The sequence below is a fragment of the Lolium perenne genome, chromosome 2 (genome assembly GCF_019359855.2).
Source record: "Lolium perenne isolate Kyuss_39 chromosome 2, Kyuss_2.0, whole genome shotgun sequence".
Classification (NCBI taxonomy): Eukaryota; Viridiplantae; Streptophyta; class Magnoliopsida; order Poales; family Poaceae; genus Lolium; species Lolium perenne.
The window spans coordinates 46,213,093-46,233,619 of NC_067245.2; the positions used below are offsets into that span (position 1 = coordinate 46,213,093).

The 20,527-nt window shown below is 44.6% G+C and overlaps 2 protein-coding genes across 3 annotated transcripts; one reads left to right on the forward strand and one right to left on the reverse strand.

The window, feature by feature from the left end:
• The first annotated feature begins 4,319 nt into the window (after window positions 1–4,319).
• Window positions 4,320–6,839, forward strand: LOC127331993 (uncharacterized). The gene is made up of 4 exons (XM_051358242.2): window positions 4,320–4,816; window positions 4,897–5,247; window positions 6,410–6,468; window positions 6,574–6,839. Exons 1-3 carry the CDS (start codon window positions 4,397–4,399, stop codon window positions 6,434–6,436), a joined length of 798 nt encoding a protein of 265 aa, XP_051214202.1. The 5' UTR covers window positions 4,320–4,396; the 3' UTR covers window positions 6,437–6,468; window positions 6,574–6,839.
• A 2,124-nt stretch (window positions 6,840–8,963) lies between these two features.
• On the reverse strand, window positions 8,964–12,028 carry LOC127331994 (ras-related protein RABA5a). Of its 2 annotated transcripts, none has more exons than XM_051358244.2 (4): window positions 12,005–12,028; window positions 9,879–10,279; window positions 9,366–9,702; window positions 8,964–9,248 (listed from the first exon to the last, which is right to left on the reverse strand). In XM_051358244.2, exons 2-3 carry the CDS (start codon window positions 10,216–10,218, stop codon window positions 9,371–9,373), a joined length of 672 nt encoding a protein of 223 aa, XP_051214204.1. In that variant the 5' UTR covers window positions 10,219–10,279; window positions 12,005–12,028; the 3' UTR covers window positions 8,964–9,248; window positions 9,366–9,370. The 2 variants fall into 2 exon arrangements, with proteins under 2 accessions (XP_051214204.1, XP_051214203.1); XM_051358243.2 differs by lacking the exon at window positions 12,005–12,028 and adding an exon at window positions 11,708–11,996.
• Between the last annotated feature and the right edge of the window lie 8,499 nt (window positions 12,029–20,527).

Below are 20,527 nucleotides of genomic sequence, written 5' to 3' on the forward strand. Positions count from 1 at the left end.
AGTAAGACTCAAGGTCCAGCTACAACGGAAGAAAGAGAGAGGATGAGCAAGATCCCCTATGCTTCGGGCAAGAGGCTCTCTCATGTATGCCATGCTTGTGTACTAGACCGGATATCGCACATCTTTGTTAGTTTGACCAGCGAGATATCAAAGTGATCCAGGAATGAAACACTCGGACAGCGGTCAAGAATATCTGAAGTACTTGAAAAGGACTAAGGATATGTTTCTTTGTTATGGCGGTGACCAAGAGCTCGTTGTAACTAGTTACACCGATGCAAGTTGGAACACCGATCCCGATGACTCTAAGTCTCGATGCAGGTACGTGTTTATATTGAATGGTGCGGCGATGGTGGAGCAGTTCAAGCGGTGCACGGTGGCGAAATCTTCAACGAGAATCTGAATATATAGCGGCTTCAGAGGCTTCATCGGAAGCGGTATGGATGAAGAGGTTCATTGTTGAGCTTGGTGTGGTTCCTAGTGCATTGGACCCGTTAGTCATTTATTGTGACAACACGGGTGCCATCGCCAATGCAAAGGAACCAAGGTCACACAAGAAGCTGAAGCATATCAAGCTGCGTTTTCATTCGATTCGCGAGTACATCGAAGATGGTGAAGTAGAGATTTGCAAAGTACACACAGATCTGAATGTTGCAGATCCGTTGACTAAAGCTCTCCCTAGGGCAAAGCATGACCAACACCAGAATGCTATGTGTGTTAGGTACCTTACAATGTAATCTAGATTATTGACTCTAGTGCAAGTGGGAGACTGTTGGAGATATGCCCAAGAGGCAATAATAAAGTGGTTATTATAATATCTTTGTGTTTATGATAAAAGTTTGCATACCATGCTATAATTGTATTAACCGAAACATTGATACATGTGTGTTATGTAAACAACAAGGAGTCCCTAGTAAGCCTCTTGTATAACTAGCTTGTTGATTAATGGATGATCATGGTTTCGTGATCATGAACATTGGATGTTATTAATAACAAGGTTATGTCATTAGTTGAATGATATAATGGACACACACCCAAATGAGCATAGCATAAGATCAAGTCATTAAGTTCAATTTGCTATAAGCTTTCGATACATAGTTGTCTTAGTCCTTCGACCATGAGATCATGTAAATCACTTACAGGAAGGGTACTTTGATTACATCAAACGCCATTGCGTAAATGGGTGGTTATAAAGATGGGATTAAGTATTTGGAAAGTGTGAGTTGAGGCATATGGATCAATAGTGGGATTTGTCCATCCTGATGACGGATAGATATACTCTGGGCCCTCTCGGTGGAATGTCGTCTGATTAGCTTGCAAGCATATGATTTGATCATAAGAGATGACATACCGTTACGAGTAAAGAGTACTTGTCAGTAACGAGGTTGAACAAGGTATGGAGATACCGATGATCAAACCTCGGATAAGTAAAGTATCGTGTGACAAAGGGAATTGACATCGTATGTAATTGGTTCAATCGATCACTAAGTCATCGTTGAATATGTGGGAGCCATTATGGATCTCCAGATCCCGCTATTGGTTATTGCTCGGAGAGGAGTCTCGACCATGTCTGCATAGTTCGCGAACCGTAGGGTGACGCGCTTAAGGTTCGATGTCGCATAAGTAGATTTGAATATGGTATGGAGACGAAGTTTGTTCGGAGTCTCGGATGTGATCCAGGATGTCACGAGGAGGTCCGGAATAGTCCGGAGAATAAGATTCATATAAGGGAAGTTGATTTCTGGGTTTCGGAAATGTTCGGGATTTTTCCGGTGGTTGACTGGAAGGTTCTAGAAGGTTCCGGAGGGGTCCTCCATGGGGCCCACGACCTAGGAGGCCTAGCATGGGCCGAGGGGATGCTCCCTGGCCTAATGGGCCAGGGGCACATGGCCCCAAGGCCCAGGCCGGCCAACCCCCTAGGGTTTCCTAGGGGGGGATCAACTTGGGGGAGGGGAAAGCCCTCTCCCCCCTCTTGGCCGCCGCCCCCCCCCCCCCCCCAACCCTAGATGGGAAGGGGGGCCACCTTGGCCGGCTGGCCCCCTATATAAAGAGGGAGGGGGTGGCCGGCCACACCCCCCATCGATTGCCTCCTCCTCTGGCCGCCTCTCCCTCCACCATACGGCTTGCTCCGGCTTAGGCGAAGCCTGCGGTTTTTCTTCCTCCACTACCACCACCACGCCGTAGTGATGCTGGAATTTGTAGGACATCTACCACACCTCCGCAGCCCGCTGGAAATGGAGAGGAAGGAGCTTCATCGACACCGTACGCGCGACCGAGTACGGAAGTGCTGCCGGATTGCAGCACCGGGGACGATCGTCTACACCAACAACGAGATTAATCTCGTAGGCTTTGGAATCTTCGAGGGTTAGTTTCATCTCCATCTCGTTGCTTAGATCTTGTAGATTAGATCTTGGGTGTTCCATAGATTAGATCTTGGATTTATTCGTTTTGCGGTAGGAAATTTTTTGTTTTCTATGCTACGAACCCCATCAGTAGCACGCTGCACCATCCCACCCTCCGCCAATAGTCGCCGTCACCATGCTTCACTGCCGCTGCCAGACCGAGCTCGAAGAGCCCCGAGGAGCACTACCACCATAACGTGCGTGCGAGGAAGGTCCCGCCAGAGGCGGCATTGCGCGTGTTTTCCACGGCGGTCCTTGCTGGCAATGGTGGAGGAGAAGGGGAGTAGGAGAAGTGGAGGTGCGGGCCGCTACCCTCTTTGAGGCGCTTACCTTAAGAAGAAGGGGATTTCTTATACACCGACCAGGTCGGCGCGTACCGCGCGCTGCACACCCCCGCGCGCGTTACGGGCCGACCGAGTTCGGGTGTTGGGCCACTGGTCGTTTCTTTTTTTGAGTCATTTTTTCTGTTCTATTTTTTTATTTCTGTTTCTTTTTTTTATATTTTTTCTTATAGGATTAAAAATGTTAAAATTAAAACAAATGATTTTTTATTTTGAAACTATTAATTTTTTTTAAAAATAAATTTGAAAATTGTTCAAATCTGAAAATTGTTCAAATTTAAAATTGTTCATATCTAAAAACTGTTCAAATTTGAAAATTGTTCATATCTAAAAATTGTTTAAATTTGAAAAAAATTCATATCTAAAAACTGTTCAAATTTGAAAATTGTTCAAATCGAAAAATGTGCAAATTTGAAATTTGGTTTGTTCAATAAAAATATACAACTTTAAAAACTATTCAAATTATGATTTTTTTGAATTATTCAGATTTTGAAAATCCGTTCAAATTTTAAAACTGTTCAGATCTAAAATTGTTCGAGTTTTAAAACTGTTCATATTTCGAAAAATTCTCGAATTTTTATTTTTCTAAAAAAAATTAGATTATGAAAAAAAATATTAGTAACAGAAACCGAAAAAAGAAGAAGAAAAAAGCCGTATCTGAGGCTAATGGGCCGAAGTCCTGCCTACCCGACCTGGTCGCTGGGGTGTGCGGCGCCCCCGCACGAGCCGACCAGGTCGGTGTATATAGGGATGTAAACGGATCGGATCGGATATTGCTCTTATCATATCCTTTACCATATTTTTATAACGGATTCGGATCGGAGCGGATAATGGTCGGATGCGGATTCGGATTCGGATGCGGATTATATCGAATTACGGATATGGAGCGGATTCAGACCGGACTCGGATGGGAAACGGATTATTAAGAAAATATATATATAAAAAATTGATATATGCTTTTTTATGTAAAATATGTTTGTAATTATATACTATAGCTAAATGTACACACCTGTTCATACAACAAAGCAAATTGTGTTCTAATAGAATACATATTTTGACCATTGAACTAACTATATTGTCTAAATATTAAGGGTTGGACTAGTTTTCTCGGATTATCCTCTTTGTGCACCTCAGATAATCTGCAAAAAAATAGCGGATAATCCGTATCCGTCGGATAGTATCAATACCATATCCTCTATCGTATCCGCCGGATATCCGCTTGATCACTATCCGCATCTGTATCCATATCCGGCGGATTTCTAAAAATGCATATCATATCCTCAAAAACGGATACGGATACGGATTCGGAGCGGAAATTATCCGTACCATTTACATCCCTACGCGTATAGCAGTCCTCAAAAAGAAGCCCTTTGAAGTAAATTTGCAACCTACTGCTGGGCTAGCAGTGCTTGGAAAGGCCCAATAAATCTCAGAAAAAAGATCCTCCGCCCATTTCTTGCGCTCCTCGTACTCCACGCGAGCCACGCGACCCCGCGTTTAAAAAGAAATGCAGATATATATCTTTAACCCTAGAAAAAAAGATTTGGTGTTGGTTATAACGACCCCATAAAGCAGATCGGAAACCCCACACAATCGGAAGCCCCCCACCACGCCACCCCCATCCGCCATCTGCCCATCTGCCCGTCGCCGGCCGCCATGGGACGAACCCGCCACCGCAAGCCGCGCAACTCCGCCACCTTCCAGCTCTGCCCGCGCCCCGGCGCCGCCCACGCGTCCAACCGCGTCCTCGTCCGCGTCGACGGCGACCCCTACTACCTCCCCGGCTTCGCCGACGACGAGTACGATGCCTACCGCGGCGCCTCCTCCTCCTCCTACGGCGCCGTAGCGGGCTACGAAGACGACTACTCCTACTCCTCCGACGGCGGCGGCGCCCTCCCCGACCACGTCCGCCGCGAGATCCTGGAGCTCGGCCTCCCCGACGACGGCTACAACTACCTCGCCCACATCCGCGAGTTCCAGCCCTCCTTCTCCTCCACCGGAGGCGGCGGATCCTCCGCCGCATTCATCCCCCGCCGCCGCCCCCCGCCGCGCTCTGGCCTCCCATTGAGCGTCAAAGTACTGTCATGATCTCCACAACCTGCCGCATAACCCTTGGAGTTTTTTTTTAAAAAAAATTCCCCAACTCTACTGTGCAGGCTTACGATGCGCGTTCTGTTGAAGTGGGCGCCGACAATGTCGCCGCGGCGGCGGTGGTGGCCCCGGTGGAGCAGGTTATCGACCCGGATGTCACCAAGCTGCTGGAGGAGGGCGATGCGCCAGATGCCCCCAATCTGCCCGAGGAGAGCGATGTGCCGCATCTGACATCGGCAGATGTCACCACCAACCTGCTTGAGGAGAGCGATGGGCCGCAGGAGACCTCGGAGGACGAGGAACTGGAGGAGGACTTCGTTATGATTGCAAATCAGTCTGAGGAGGACGAGGAGCAGATGGATCTGGAGGACGATTTTGTCATCCTTGCCAACCAGCCTGATGGGAAGATTGAAATGGTGAGCTTCCTGCACCTGGCATTGTGATTCGGGAATTGTATGGCAATGTGGTAGTGGCTGCACCTGATTTTTTTGTTTTAGAAAAATGTTAGCAAGTAGTGTCTGTCTAATCTTGCCAAAGTAGTATTGATCAGTTAATTTACTATTAGCTTTTGCCAATGACCTGCATTGCTTACCACTTGCAATTTTAGTTTCGTATCGTTGACACACTAGGTGAGATATGAAACAGTTCCTAGTACTAGAATTTATACTAGGTAAATGCTAGGTCTTCTCTGCAACAACTGTATGAATCGAGAAATCTTATATAGTCAAAATTGAAGCTAGTTTAGTAGACTAGTTTGTTTGACATATTGCAATGTGGAAATGTATAGCAATGTGGTACTAGGTGCGCCTGACATATTGCTTTAAGAAAAATGTTAGCAATGTGGTATTGTTTGCCAAATCTTGCCAAAAGTAGTATTGATCAGTTAGTTTACTATTTGCTTTTGTGAATGGCCTGCATTGCTTGCCACTTGCAATTTTAGTTTCTTATTATCATTGACACTGACGAACTAGGTGAGATAGGAAACAGTTCCTAGTATACCAGGGTTTAGGCTAGAAACTTTGGATGAGGATGCATATGCCTCATGAGATGAGGAAATGATTGGAAAATATGGAAAGGGTAAATGCTAGGTTTTCTCAGATCAAACAAATCTTGCATTCAAAAGTGAAGCTAATTTACTAGAGTAGTTTGTTTGAGTTATTCATGCTATAAGGTGAGTAGTAAATGGGCGAATAATTTAATGAGTAGGAGGATTATAAGGGACAAACTAATGACCCACATCTTCAACCCAATATATGCAGATTTCTGCCTCCACTTAAAATATGGAGTGGCTTGATGTTTTCTGCCGCCACTTTAAAAATAAATATCCTTCCATTCCATGTTCCCAGCCAACAGGGATTATAATTTATGCATTTGGCTATTAACGTGTCATACCAGTTTGGGCAGTATATATAACTTGTGTTGCCAATGAGGCAATGACTTCCAAGCATTGGTTTCTGCAATTGTGGCACTATTTTTTCTGCTTGCCACTAAAATTTAATGTGCAATTTTGTAACCTCTTATTTGGTTGTTCACAAGAACCACACTTAAGTTTTTGACTTTTTGGCTTGGTATTTGCAGCTTTCATTAGGAATGGTGAAGGCTTAGAAATGCTTCACAGGTTCCTCATTACGCCTTGTGTAAGTTCTGCAAACTGAATCAATATGGTACTGTATATTTTTATCAGAGCAATTCAAGTGAATCATATACTTTTCAATCTGAATAACACTGAGCTTTCTTAACAGATAAAAGGTACCGGGTGATGCTCAACACACATTTCCTACTGTACAGCTCAAATCCTTAGGTTATCCTTCAAAACTGAAGATATGCATAGTTATTGTCATCTCATTGTGCAACGCTTGGAAGTCTTTTCAGTGGATGCCCTGGTTCAGATATTCCTGTCTGTGTCCTTGCATTCATGTTCTTATTGTTGAATATTGAAGTTATGTATCTAGAACAGTGGTGTAATTTCCGATGGATGGTTATATTATAATTTTCGGGAATTGAATGACGATATTGTCTACTTAATTTTCTTGCAATTTTGCCTTTCATAGGTTCACTAACATACCAAAAAGATAGGCCCTTGTTCTGTGAAATCTTGATCCGCTGTGACATGCAAAGACGGAAAGAATGTTTCCGTCTTTGTACTAAAAAAATATGATATCTGTGCCTGGTGAGTGTTAGACTTCAGCTGTGATTGAGCAGATAGCGACTCTGGTCTGAGTTGTGGGTCCTCGATCATTTCATAGTGCTGAAGCTAAAATTTATCTATCATGTTGCCACTGTTCTGTTTTACATTATCGAAGTAAGGTACTGTCACATTTTACTGAGGTCCAATCATTTGGCGAATATTCATGACGTGCAGCTTGATGATACCGAATAATGTCTTCATCATCAGGTGAAGATGAGATGACACTGTTCCGGGGAGCATCTGATGCCCGATGATGTTCTCTCTCTTTTTGAGCCTGTCGCTGCCTCTCATACATCACATGTTTTATAACTGGATCCCAAAAACTGATGCATGTCTGTTTCTGTTTGGCCGGGCACTAGCTCTAGAATCCCAAAAAGGTTGAAGCATTTTTTTTTTTGCTTTTCCTACAAAATTTCCAAGTCGCCATCTCTGGCTTCTGAAATTGCAGAGCCCACGCATACAGATCGTTGAGCCACACGTGGTTAATTAGCTCTATCATTTCTTTGAGTCTTACAATACCCATTTAGCTTTACGAGTTCTTCTAAGTTCTTCAACATTGACCTGTAGGTAATGACAATTTATACTATGATGCTATTTTGATCAGAGAAAACTTAAAGAAAAGAAAATGGACCGGTTCTCCTAGCTGCTTATTTGTTTTTCTCTTGTGCTGTTGCTAAGGTGGTTTGGGATATTATTAGTTCTTGTGTGGATGCTAATAGTTGTCCTTCAAATCTTTGGCAATGTTTGGCTTGGTTGTATGCTTATATACCAGGGGACAGGAAGTTCTTTGCTTTGTTAACTGCTGCTGTTTTCTAGCCTATTTTGACTACAGAAAACAAGATAACTTTTGAAGGTTTTGTGCTCAAGTCTCTTATGACAGATTGACAGTGATCTTTACTATTTGCTCGTTTCTGAATTATTGGCCAAGTTTATACTCAGAGGAGGAAGCTGTGAAGATCAAGATGAGGGCAAGGCAAGTGATCGACAAGGCGACCAATATGGCCAAAGATTTTCCGAGCAAAGGACGATGCCGCTCAAGCTCCAGTCCTAGGGATCCAAGCACCTTGAGTTGTCTGATGTTTGATGCTTGTAGTGGACCTTGGTGGTCCTGAACTGTGATCTTTTGTTTGTGTTTATCCTAAACTTCTTTTAGGGTTTGCGTTAGTGTTATCATGTTTTTGCTCCATAGTGGGTACTTGACATCAAGTTTTTTTTATAATGGACGATTTGTTACTTAACAAGTTTATAACTAGGATGTATACAGCCGTACAAATCCACACATAACGAAAAAAAAGGAAATTGAAAAGTTCTTGACGATTACAAATGAGGATACTAAAAAAAGATCTAAAGCGAGGAGGTGGGGGGGGCAATCGGTAGATCACGCTACCATCCATGTAGGATAAAAATATCTCTCACCTTATATACCACGTTAATAGAAAGGTCGTGATGCTCCACACGCTGTAGAGGCAACCATAAAATGGTAGATGTACATAACAAACATTAGGGAAGCATAGCCCGAGTGACCAAATAACGGTAATCGCTCCCACCCTAATAACTAGCTTAAACCTAGGTCCACACCATTTAGCCAATTGTCAAAAATGTCAGTGTTTGGAACATTTAGATCTATCAGAATGGCTAGCCATATAGATCTAGAACCCGTCGGTTTTCTGGTGATGCAAGAACAACCTCTTTCATATCTCCTTTTCTGCATTCTTGTTTGTTATTACAAAGATTTTGTATTTTCGTTATGCAGTAATGGAAAGGAGGTAGCCCGCTCGGAAAAGAAAAAAGTAATGGCAATGTAAATTACGCCCCGGTACTGAATGTACTAAAAAAAAACGTAACGTTGCCAAGAGTTCATACTACCTTAGACCAAATGTTACCATATCAGGGCAAGCAAGCGTGGCCCGAAGAACAGTAAAAGCATGGTGTCTAGGGCTAGAATGATGTGGAAATGAACGACACAACAGCCAGTTGGTCAAACAGTTTTTCTCTTTACACAAGCACGTATATCATTACCCCCGGAAGGACCAATCGAACTATACACTGAGATTTCCTCCAATGGAAAGCACACTTTTCATACAACCAACCCAACCTCGGCCAACTAAATCTTTAGAAGAAGGCCAGGACAACTTTTCACTAACCATATCTGCATCATTACTTCGTGCACTGATGTCTCCGGAATGTTTCGCATGCCACAGGGCCTCTCTTGTCATCAGGTCCTGGAACCTGAGTACATACATAATACATATTCATCAGACAAGTTTAGCAATGTCAGACATAATGAACCAATGTCAAACATAATGATGCACTTATTCATACATGATAATAGGAGGGAGATCTTACAGGCTCTACGATGAACAGCACCACCTCCCGCTACTGTTTGTTTCATTGGGGGTGTCACTCTGCAGCACAACGGCTTTCCCGTTGCTTAGTGATTGCAGCTCGCCTTTCTTCTGCTCTAGCGATTGGAACACCTTCCTGCTTAGTATGCTGTAGATCTCCTTGACTACAGTTTGAAAAGCTGCTGTGACATTTGACGAGTCCAGTGCTGAGGTTTCCATGTAGAAGAGGCCCTGAGCCTCAGCAAGGGCTTTGCCTTCTGCGGTGCTCACCTCCCGTGCATGCTTCAGATCAGTCTTGTTGCCGATCAGAATTGTGACGACATTCATGTCGGAATGAGCTGTTCAGTGGTTAAAGGAATCAAACAAAGGTGATAAAGCCAACAAGAAATCAAGGCAAGGTGTAATCAATTTAAGTAACTAGGGACATGTAACAGTAGGACAACCAACCAGCTCAAGGCAATGCCAAGAAATGTGTTAATATTCTGAAGAACTAGAGTAAAATGTTTGTTCTCACCGTGCAGTTCGTTAAGCCATCGGCTAACACTGTCAAATGTCTGACGCCTTGTAATATCATAAACCAGAAGAGCTCCAACCGCTCCTCTGTAGTAGGCAGATGTAACTGCTCTGAAACGTTCTTGTCCTGCTGTGTCCCATATCTGAGCTTTAATTTCCTTTCCATCAATTACCAATTTCTGGGTCTGGAATTCTACCCCTATCGTAGATTTGGAATTTGGGAAGAACTCATTCCTAGCAAATCTGGCTAGCAAATTTGATTTACCAACAGAAGAGTCACCAATCAGAACAATTTTGAATAGATAATCTTGGCTTTGCTGCTCATCTCCACCATAAGCCATTCTGCAACAACTCTACAGAAGCAGCAAACTTTCTCTAGTGCTTCACAAGATTACAGTAGCCCTGTCAAGTTTACACAGTAACATACCGTAATGAACTCAAATGATTTAAATCACAGTAAAGGACGAAAACATGTTAATAATTTTATGTAATGACCAAAAAAAATCATTGATATAGGAAATAGTTCTACGGCTTTGCTGTTCTGGTTCCGTACGAAGAATGGCTTCAATAAGTCAATGAAATTAAAAAAACTAAATGAACGGTCAAACTTTAACTTCTTCACTGTCTTAAGTATCATTGCTATATCCCAATTTAGATGTTTAGGAACTTTAAAGTCTGTACTGCCAAGATTTGGTACAGTAGAAAATGATTCATTTTCATCTTCTCTAAGTATAAGAGACCTTCCAGAAATAGAGAGTTTGCTGACATTGGCAATAAAACCGTGCAAATCAAGAAGAGCCATGTATCAAATACAATCTGAACTCAGAGGTAAGATAAATGAAAAGGAATAAATTGCATTATTGGACCTTAAACAGCAATTTGAACCCCTTCAGGTTCAAAATATAAGGCCTCTAATGTTGCCAAAAAAATAGCACATTCTTGCAGAATTAGTGACCTTTTTTCCTCTTTTCCCTACTTTACATCTCCTCTCTCTTTCACACGCAAAATCACAAGTACGGACCTTATTTCTGTTATTTCCAAGAAAAAAAACAAAGGATACCATTCCTCCTTTATTTCCCTAGTTAAACGAACACCTTGATCCCCATACTTGACCAACATATGCTTCGCAAAACATAAAGAGTAGTACATGCTAAGATCAAACTTAGGCAAGTTATAAACAAAATTGGTTCCAAAGAGAACTACCAGTGAATTAGTATGGTTCCCATTTCCCAAGGTGGGACTTTGGTTTCGGTTTGAGAAAAGGTGGTTCCTTTTAGCAACGCATTTTATTCTACTGTAGCAGCAACATTTTACTTCTACTTTGTCAATAGTGTGCTTAAGACATCTAATTTTAGAACATTTTTTCCTGCCAATAGTTTCCCTGATACCAGATCCCACGGAGAGTGGTCGGGCATGTCGATTTACAGGACTAGTGCCAAGCCGGACATTGCACTGTTTTCTGCTTTTTTGCAGGGTCCGAGAACTAGAAAGCACGCTACTATTATTAGGCAAAACCAACGGGCCTTGCACTTTACAAAAACAAAGCCGGAACGGCCGTGAGATCAACTCATCAGACATCTCACAGCCGAAATGGAGAGCAGACGGAAAGGGCTGGGCAAAGAAATTCTCTGTCGAATTCTGCAGAGATTGGTCCGTGGCGTGTGCTGCTACCACGCTTTCCATGGTTTGACGGAGTGTGCAGGTAAAATGGGACGGATCACGGGGGCGGATCTAGGTGGCGCGCGTGCCGGGCGCGCGCCGGCAGGCAGGGACGCAAATTGTGAATGTGAGTGGGGTTTCAGGAATGGGTGGATGAGAGCAGGCCTGTACCTGGAACGCCGATGCCAGAGGCTGCAGACGGGGCGGAGAGAGCAAGAACGCCCCGGTGGACCGACGGAAGCGGCGTCGGCGGCGACGACTTCGCGTGTGGGGTGTCGGCGGGGGAGGGATTGAGGCGTCGGGCGGCGCCGACGCTCAGGCGCGGCACGGCGGCAGCGGCGGAGCACGGTGGTGGACTAGAGACATGGGAGAGATTTGGAGGCGCGTTGTTGGTATGGTACTTGGGTAGGTCAGACAGGACTCGAGTCGAGAGGGAGAGAAAAGAAAGGAAGGAGAAAGAAGGCGTACCTCGCCCGAGACGAGTTGTTGGTGAGAGCGTGTGAGACTGAGACCAGACCCGGTGATGTAGGCAGGTGGAACGACTATACAGATCCAAAATGAAACCTTTGCATTTATTCATGATGTATTCTTTTCTGACTAGTAGCAAAAATGATTTTCCTGTTGAGAGACGACGGTTACAATGTAGGTAAATGTATATACCATTAGGTCTACACACTCACATAACGGTATACCGAAAACCGGAGATTTTTGTTTTGTTTTTGCGAATTACTGACAAAATCGGAGTTGCGTAGGTTCGAAAATTGATGTAAACAACACTAACATCTTGTTGCCACCACACACACACACACATATAGTGTGAGATCTTGGATTTTAGTACCTGGTGGACTATACGTACAACTGTTTTCGTAGCCGCTTACCAAGTTAAGTTTCTGTCACATAAGATTATCGTATATGCCTGAATTAAGCAACAGAAACTACAACAAAAATAAATGTAAGTTGGTGTATAATCCCTTGAAAATGTATGGTGTCGATACCCGTGGAGGGTCTAGCGGAGGACGCGGCGGTAAAGGTAAACTATACCAAGGTGAGAGTACATTTGTCGATGATGGTGAACTAGAGGTGAAATCTTCGAGCTGTCATTAAGTCATGTTGGAGCTTTTTAGGGTTGAGGTACTTCATGACCCCAAGCGTATGGGATGATGGAGGGGAAGAGTCTACCATGCTTAATGTAAGTAGAAGAGAGATTTTGACTGTTTGACTGCGGGTGGTATAGGCGGAGTCTTTAATTGATTTTTTTTCAAGAGTTTGTAATATCCTACATTTGGCAAATAAAGTCATCGTCCATCCAAGAATGCAAGGGCCAAAAAGACTTACCTTCCTTTTCGAAAAGGGAAATTTGTGAGTCTCTTGCAATTGAACAGAAATACAATTGTGCATATTAATGCTCATGATCCTTTTGTTGTGCACTTGCACATACCGTGGAGAGAATAATAGTTGGCATCAAGAATTTGGTGTTAGCTGAGCAACTAATTTTCATGGATGATCACATTCACCGGTCAAGGTTGAGTGTGTTGCTGACTATCGCCGATGATCTAGTCTTAGTCTAATATTGCAAAGCAATAAAATCACTTGTGTTTTGTCGCCAAGAGAAAGCACCACCCTACCAACACTAAAACTGTTCTCCCCACAAACAAAAAGGCTACTATTTCAGAAAATCATAATAACTATAGATTATTAGTGAGACCCGTACCACTGAGCTCACAACATGTCAGTATCTTGAGACAGAGACCACCTTAGGACACTTTCCCAAAATATGAACATTGTTGTGCAGAGGATGATTTTTTTTCATTGTAATTAGGGATGATTAGCGGTGTGAGATTCATACTTGTGTCGTAAAGACGATTTTCTAATCATAAGATTGTAAGATTATGATAAAGTAATTTAGTAAAAAACATATACATAAGATTTATAAAATTATGCGAAGATGCAAGCATGTAAAAGACATGAAAACACACATACACGCGAAAGCTGGTACGAAGTTTATGAGTAGTTCCAAACTACGAAATTATGCTACAATACATAGATGCTACGTTAACGTAGTGAAAGATGATTTTAAAATAATGTTGGTGGTCCTTGGATTCTTCTCACACCAAGTTGATGATTTGTCGGGTGCTTATTTCCACCAGTCTCGATGGATTGTCGTGTTTTGGAAGGCCTTGCCAGCAAAATTTATTGTGTGAATCATGCCTGAAGATTGCTGGACTGGGTGGTTTTGGTCGTACGCATCCATATTTTTTATCTGATCGTTTAGTTTTAGAGGGAGCGCTTCGAAGCTCTACTGGTTGTTAATATCATGGAGCTCGTTTTGTTTCCATGGTGTTGGCGGAGAAGGTCATGAAAGCCGAGATCGGTGGAAAAACAATGGTGGTTGGATCTTGGTGGTGATGTGAAATTGGCTTGGTGCTTTGTGATTTGACATGTATGTGGGGGCCAGTGCACATGAGAAGTTCATGGCCTTATCTTTCAGGGTGAAAATCCAAGGTCTAGCCTTAATTAGTTGTGCCTAGCAACTTGTTGAAGACATTGCTTTGAGAGTGATGACTTTCTTCAGGGTGAAATCTAAGATCTATGATTGGGCGATGCCAGCGTTTGTGCACTGTTTCCTTTTTGGAGGCATCACTTATGGAAAAGCTGATCTTTTGGTTGTTGTTTTGGTGGTGTCAGTTTTGCTGTTTCAAGAAATGGATCATTGTAGCGGGATTTTTTTTTTCATAATTTTTTTTGGCTGTGTGTATCCTTTATGTCATTAAGGCATGACGTTGTTGCAGAAGCTGTGTGTAATTGGTATCTCCGCGGTATTAATATATGTTTTTTATCAAAAAAAAGCAAGTGCATATAGCAAATGATTGATTTCTTTTTACTAAAATCACACTGCATGTTCAGTCCATACTAGTACTCGTGTGTGCATTTATTCACACATTTTAATATAATTTTTTAGGGTAAACAGTTGGAGAGTTTTCCATTTATTATTATTAATATTTAAATATTATTAGTACTCGGATTCCTTTGCTACTTGTCGTGTGTCGTTGCACTACTATGGCCTGTCGCTGTTCCTCTTTGATGTGTGTTGTTTGGAGTCACAATTCATGACCATCGTAATTAAATGAGGTTATTTATATAATTGTAAATAAGCTATGTAACATGTACTGTGTTTGATTTATCTGCACCCTAACCTCTCACCTGCCAGGGCCTCTTTGGTTCAGAGAAACTTTGTAGGAATTTAGGAGGATTCGTTTCTTTTAAATTTGTTTCTATAGCGGTAGTTTGATTTGCAGAATTGTGTCGCATATCATTTTTTGTGTGTGAGTGTTCCGTTGCACCAGGCTTGTTCAGGTGAAAACCAACAGTCCATGTAAACGTATCCATGACTGGCATACATTGAGGATTGTAAGACAAAGTATGTTTGGGGGGAACCGGCACAACCCTCTAGGGGTGGCCTATCTCATATATATATAGGGTGTATACAAGATACAATCTTAGAAGAGCTCTAAGCTCCCAGGGTTCCCACCTAGAAAACCTAACTCTCACTCAAACATATTTTTTTTGGAATCCTTTATGTTTCCTGTTATTATGAAATCAAAGCATCTTTGGTGCGGGTGAATCAAAAAATTTCGACGTATATTTGGACGGTGGGGGCAGCAAGAGTTGAAGGCACCAGCAGCGCACCACAGCGTTTGTCGGCCTCTGAGACACCGACGTTGGGAAGCATTTGCTTCGTTCCTCCATTACGACGAGCTTTGTCCTATTGGTTTGTTGCGGCCCGGCAATGGCATTGCCCGGTAGTACGACCGAGCATACGAACCCATAGGGCGTAGGCCATAGAGAGCACATACAGTACTCATCCAAATGATGGAACATAAAACTGAACAAGAACAGCAACGTCATGCTACTAGCGATAGACAGCGGGTACTTGCAGTAGGGAAGCCATTAAAATTACGGACTTCATTGCAATATTTATGTAGGCCGTTACGCCGATCTGAAAAATCATCAAGAACTCTCGCTCCTATTGGAGGCACGCTGGAATTTTTATGTGGGGAAGCTGCGGACCATTTTTACCGACTCGTCGGTGCAGCCGTGCAGGAGAGCAAACAATTTGGAGCAGTTTAGGTTCAGACGAACTCAACAAATCCTTGCGAGAACTAGGGATTGCTAAGAGCATCTTCAGTCGTGTCCATTAAAAAACGTCCGGCATAATGATTTGGGCTCATTTGGAGACAGCGCTGGACAAAAAGAGACTAAAAATATGTAAAAAAAGAGGCTCTTTCCAACCGCGTCCCTCAAACAGCGTCCGAGTGCATACATTTTAATAGAGGAGACCATCTCATGTGGGAAAAGTAGGTGAGAGAAAGTGTGGAGAAAGAGAATAACATGTGGGGAGTAGGGGCTGCATGGTCCGGACGCTGTTTTTTGTGTCCGGTAGAGTCTCTACCAGGGACATCGGACATAAAATGAGGCGCTATTTAGTTTTGGGAGATGCGACTAGAACGCATTTTTCTCCATTTCTTGTCCGCCGTCCCCAAATATCATTTGGGGAACACGACTGGAGATGCTTTAATATTTTCCAGTTCAATCACTGGATCTGAATATACCGGCGTTCATTTTCTTACTGGCTTCTTCCCCGTGCCGATCGGTTCATGCCGGAGTTGCCGTACGTGGGGGTGGAGCAGAGGATACTGGACAGGATACAGATAGACCGAAGTAAAATGCAAAGGCTAGTAGAGGTTTGCAGTGGCAGGAAGCAAAGTACCTAGGATTGGTTCCTGTCCCTGCCCTGTGCCTGTGACTGCATCCCTACGACAGTCGACAGCACGGTGCAGATTGATTGCTGCCCCACGGATCGAACAACCCGTCAATTCCTTGCTTCCCATCGCCGTTTTCCCCCTGCATCCAATTTCCTCTTTTCCCCTTTTTGTTCCCGGCTCACATACATTGCTCGAGATCTTGAGGACAAGGGCAGGCACCGAGAATGCCAAAGCCTGAATGCGTATTCTAATCTTTCAGCACAAGGGATTCCAGCTGGAGAATATGTTTTCTTTCAGAGAGTGCCACTTTGGCCCAGTTTTCGTCCTCACTGGAAATCGGCATACAAAATGAAGGGAGGAAAAGTTGAGAAAGGAAGACACCATATATATCGACTGATTTCTCGTCTGAAATGTGAACAGCAGCATGAAGCAAAAAGAAAAATGGAGAGAGAGAGAGGGAGACAGCTCCACGGTTGCTTGTGTAGCAGCTCGCCTAGGCACATGGACTGCACAGTGCACTACACGCTCGTGCTCGTAGCTGCGGCGAGGGTGGGCTGAGGTAGACGGAAGCGGCCAGCCACAGTATCGGCTCTGGGGCTCCCTGGACTGGAGTGTGCAGCGTGCAACCTCCCATGTGTTGCATCCGCCTCACTGACACCTTCTGCCGCCGCGCGCGCTGAGCAGATCCGTCGAAACGTAGGCACCGTCGTGCCATCCTATCATGCATCGGCCGCACGTCGTCGTGTTCGCCGCCTCCGTTTTCCGTGTCACGGCAACCTGGTTGAGAGCTGATGTGTAAATCCAATGCTTGAGGTTATGGCATCTCCAACACAGAGACCTAAACGGACAAACGGATGTCAGATTGATCCGTTTGGGTAAAACCAGCTCCCAACGCGTGGACCAAAACTAATAACGGACAGCTGCCGCGTCCGGAACGACCCAAAGTCAGACCAAATTTGCGTGGCTTTTGGGGCGAGCCGGACAAGCGCGTGCGTCCTTTTTCATCCGCACATGTCCGTTCATGGCCCATTTGTCAGTGACAAAAAAGTCCCCATATCATCTCTCTCCTCTGTCTCTCTCTGTTTACTTTTTTTTGCCATGGATACCTCCATTCTCCCCGTCGGACTGGAGCTCGCCTAGCTAACCTTCGTCGTCACCCTCGCCTGGAGACTCCCGGCTCCGCCGCCTCCTCTTTTTTTCATTCCAAGTAGAAGTCGCCGGTGTCGAGGGTACTCCTCGCCAATGCCCTCCGATAAGGGCTTAGGGTTGATGGAATCCTGCAAGCTGACACGAGACATCGGTTCACAGACAAGCGGGGAGAGCAATTTACCCAGGTTCGGGGCCCTCGATGAGGTAAAACCCTTACGTCATGCCTGTCTGTTCTTGATTATGATGACAATGGGTTACAATGGGGTGCCGAATAGTTCGGCTGAGATCTCGTCGAGATGGCTAATCGCTAAGGTGACCTAGCTTTAAGATTTTGCTGGCTAAGATTGCTAAGATTGATCGTGTCTTTCGGCAGCCCCTCTCCTGGCCTTTATATAGGAGGCCAGGTCTCAAGAGGTCTAACCGAATACGACTAGATTTACAGTAGTTTAGATCCGATCTTTCCTTGTTTGAATGCTTCCTTGTCTTGCCCGCCAAGGAACCTTCTGGTGCACCGTCCTAGTGGCCCGCCTTACTTCCGAGTGTCTTCATGGGCCTCCAACTAGATGGTACATGATAGGGCAACATCGGTTACCCGAAGGGTAGTGCCCACGTCAGTAGCCCCCGAGTGTCTAGCCGAAGATAGTTCGGGTAGAGACTAAAACACGTCTCCTCCTGATGTTCTTCTCCTTCATTGTCCTTGTTCATCTTGAATCTGCTTCACCTTCTTCTATCGGGTGCGCGTCAGCGCTCCCGATGGGAGTAGCCCCCGAGTCTAGATACGGATGCTTGCAATCCGTGCGTAGACTCAAGTTGTACCACTCGAATATTTCGTTCTGCCGAAGTTTTTTCTGCAAATCTTCATAGGTCATCCGACATATTTTCTTTATGCAAGGGATAATGAGTAACGTGCCCAACTTTTGTTGGTTAACTGCCGATGGCGAAACAACGTTACCCTACACAGAATCAAGTCCCCGGGCATGATCCTGGAGTGCAAAAAACTTCTATCGGGTGCGCGTCACGCGCTCCCGATGGGAGTAGCCCTCGAGTCTGGGCGCGGGTGTTTGCAGCCGGGCGCAGACTCAAGTCCTTCATCCGATAACTTTTCATTTTTCCTTCGAGTGCCTCAAGGTTTTTTTTATGACGTCACTGTTGACGTGTAACTGCTGTGGGCTGATTGACAGGACTTGACCTGACGGGCCCACCCTAGCTCTGCGCGGGCAGTTTTTAGGGCTTGACCAATGCACGCGTGGCGATCGAGGCATCTCCTCGATTTTCGCACAACGTGGGAATAATGGGCCGCCGGTTCCACTCCTTCTTTAAGCGCCACGTGTACAGTCAGATCTGCTCCACCTCCCACGACGCTTTGTGGAGTTATGGCCACGATTTGGCACAAATTCTTACAGCATAAATAGGGGGCCTCCTCTCTTTTTTATCTTTTACCCCGTTTACTGCTCATCTTCTCTCTCAAGGCTTCCTGTTCCTCTGCCTCTTCATCAGAAGCTCCGTTCACCATGGGCAAGAAGAAGAGCGGCAGTACCTCGGAGGCGGCCAAAGTTAGCCGCGATTGGAGCGCCTCCGCCATTTCCAACCGTGACATCAGCAAGCTTCGCGCTCTTGGCTTCATCTCCGCATCTGAGGAAGACATTCGTCTTCCAGGTTCGGTTTCTCGCCCAAAGCCCCCGAAGGGCTTCACTGTCATGTTTGCTGCTTTCCTGTTTCGTGGCCTCTCTCTTCCGGCCCACGAGTTCCTTCGCTCCCTCCTTTTCTTCTATGGGATTCAGCTCTGGCAGCTGACCCCAAATTCCATCCTCCACCTCTCCATTTTTATTACCGTCTGCGAGGCCTTCCTCGGCATTGAGCCTCACTGGGGTCTTTGGAGGAAGATCTTCTATGTGAAGCGTCACAACGACAGTAATGGCCCCCCGTTGTCGGTGGCGTTGGCTTCGTCGTTAGGAAGGAGGTCGACTACTTCGACTACCCAATGAAGGAATCCGTCCAGGGCTGGCGCAACAAGTGGTTCTACCTGCGAGATCCCGCCGTTTCTGGGCGGCGCTCAAATCTCCCTCCCTTTGATGACGTCTTGGTAGCTCAGAAGAAGAAGTCTTGGCAAAACGCCCTTTCTCCCGAAGAAAAGGCGACAGCCGACGAACTGTTTGAGCAGATAGTTGATGTCTACGTTCCCCCTCCTTTCCTGTAGACAGTGTTGGGCCTCCAAGAGCAGAGGTTTGTAGAATAGCAGCAAGTTTCCCTTAAGTGGATACCCAAGGTTTATCGAACTCAGGGAGGAAGAGGTCAAAGATATCCCTCTCATGCAACTCTGCAACCACAAAGCAAGAAGTCTCTTGTGTCCCCAACACACCTAATAGGTGCACTAGTTCGGCGAAGAGATAGTGAAATACAGGTGGTATGAATAAGTATGAGCAGTAGCAACGGTGCCAGAAAAGTGCTTGGCGCGTAATTGATGGTGGTGGTATTGCAGCAGTAGTAACGCAGTAAAACAGTAAACAAGTAGTAGTAACTCAGCAGTATTTAGGAACAAGGCCTAGGGATTACACTTTCACTAGTGGACACTCTCAACATTGATCACATAACAGAATAGATAAATGCATACTCTACACTTTTGTTGGATGATGAACACATTGCGTAGGATTACACGAACCCTCAATGCCGGAGTTAACAAGCTCCACAATAATGCTCATGTTTAAGTAACCTTTAGTGTAAGATAGATCAACAGACTAAACCGAGTACTAGCATAGCATGCACACTGTCACCTTCATGCATATGTAGGAGGAATAGATCACATCAATAATATCATAGCAATAGTTAACTCCATAATCTACAAGAGATCATGATCATAGCACAAACCAAGTACTAACACGGTGCACACACTGTCACCTTTACACACGTGCAGGAGGAATAGAACTACTTTAATAACACATCACTAGAGTAGCACATAGATAGTAGTGATACAAAACTCAGATGAATCTCAATCATGTAAAGCAGCTCATGAGATCATTGTATTGAGGTACATAGGAGAGAGATGAACCACATAGCTACCGGTACAGCCCCGAGCCTCGAT

Bases quoted from the DNA above. Each gene is read 5' to 3' on its own strand.
- LOC127331994 (XM_051358244.2), bottom strand. From the start codon at position 10,218: ATGGCTTATGGTGGAGATGAGCAGCAAAGCCAAGATTATCTATTCAAA. The intron at 9,703-9,878 runs GTGAGAACAAAC...ACCACTGAACAG, and splicing joins ATGGCTTAACGAACTGCACG to CTCATTCCGACATGAATGTC.
- LOC127331993 (XM_051358242.2), top strand. From the start codon at position 4,397: ATGGGACGAACCCGCCACCGCAAGCCGCGCAACTCCGCCACCTTCCAG. The intron at 4,817-4,896 runs GTACTGTCATGA...TCTACTGTGCAG, and splicing joins GCCTCCCATTGAGCGTCAAA to GCTTACGATGCGCGTTCTGT. The intron at 5,248-6,409 runs GTGAGCTTCCTG...TGGTATTTGCAG, and splicing joins CTGATGGGAAGATTGAAATG to CTTTCATTAGGAATGGTGAA.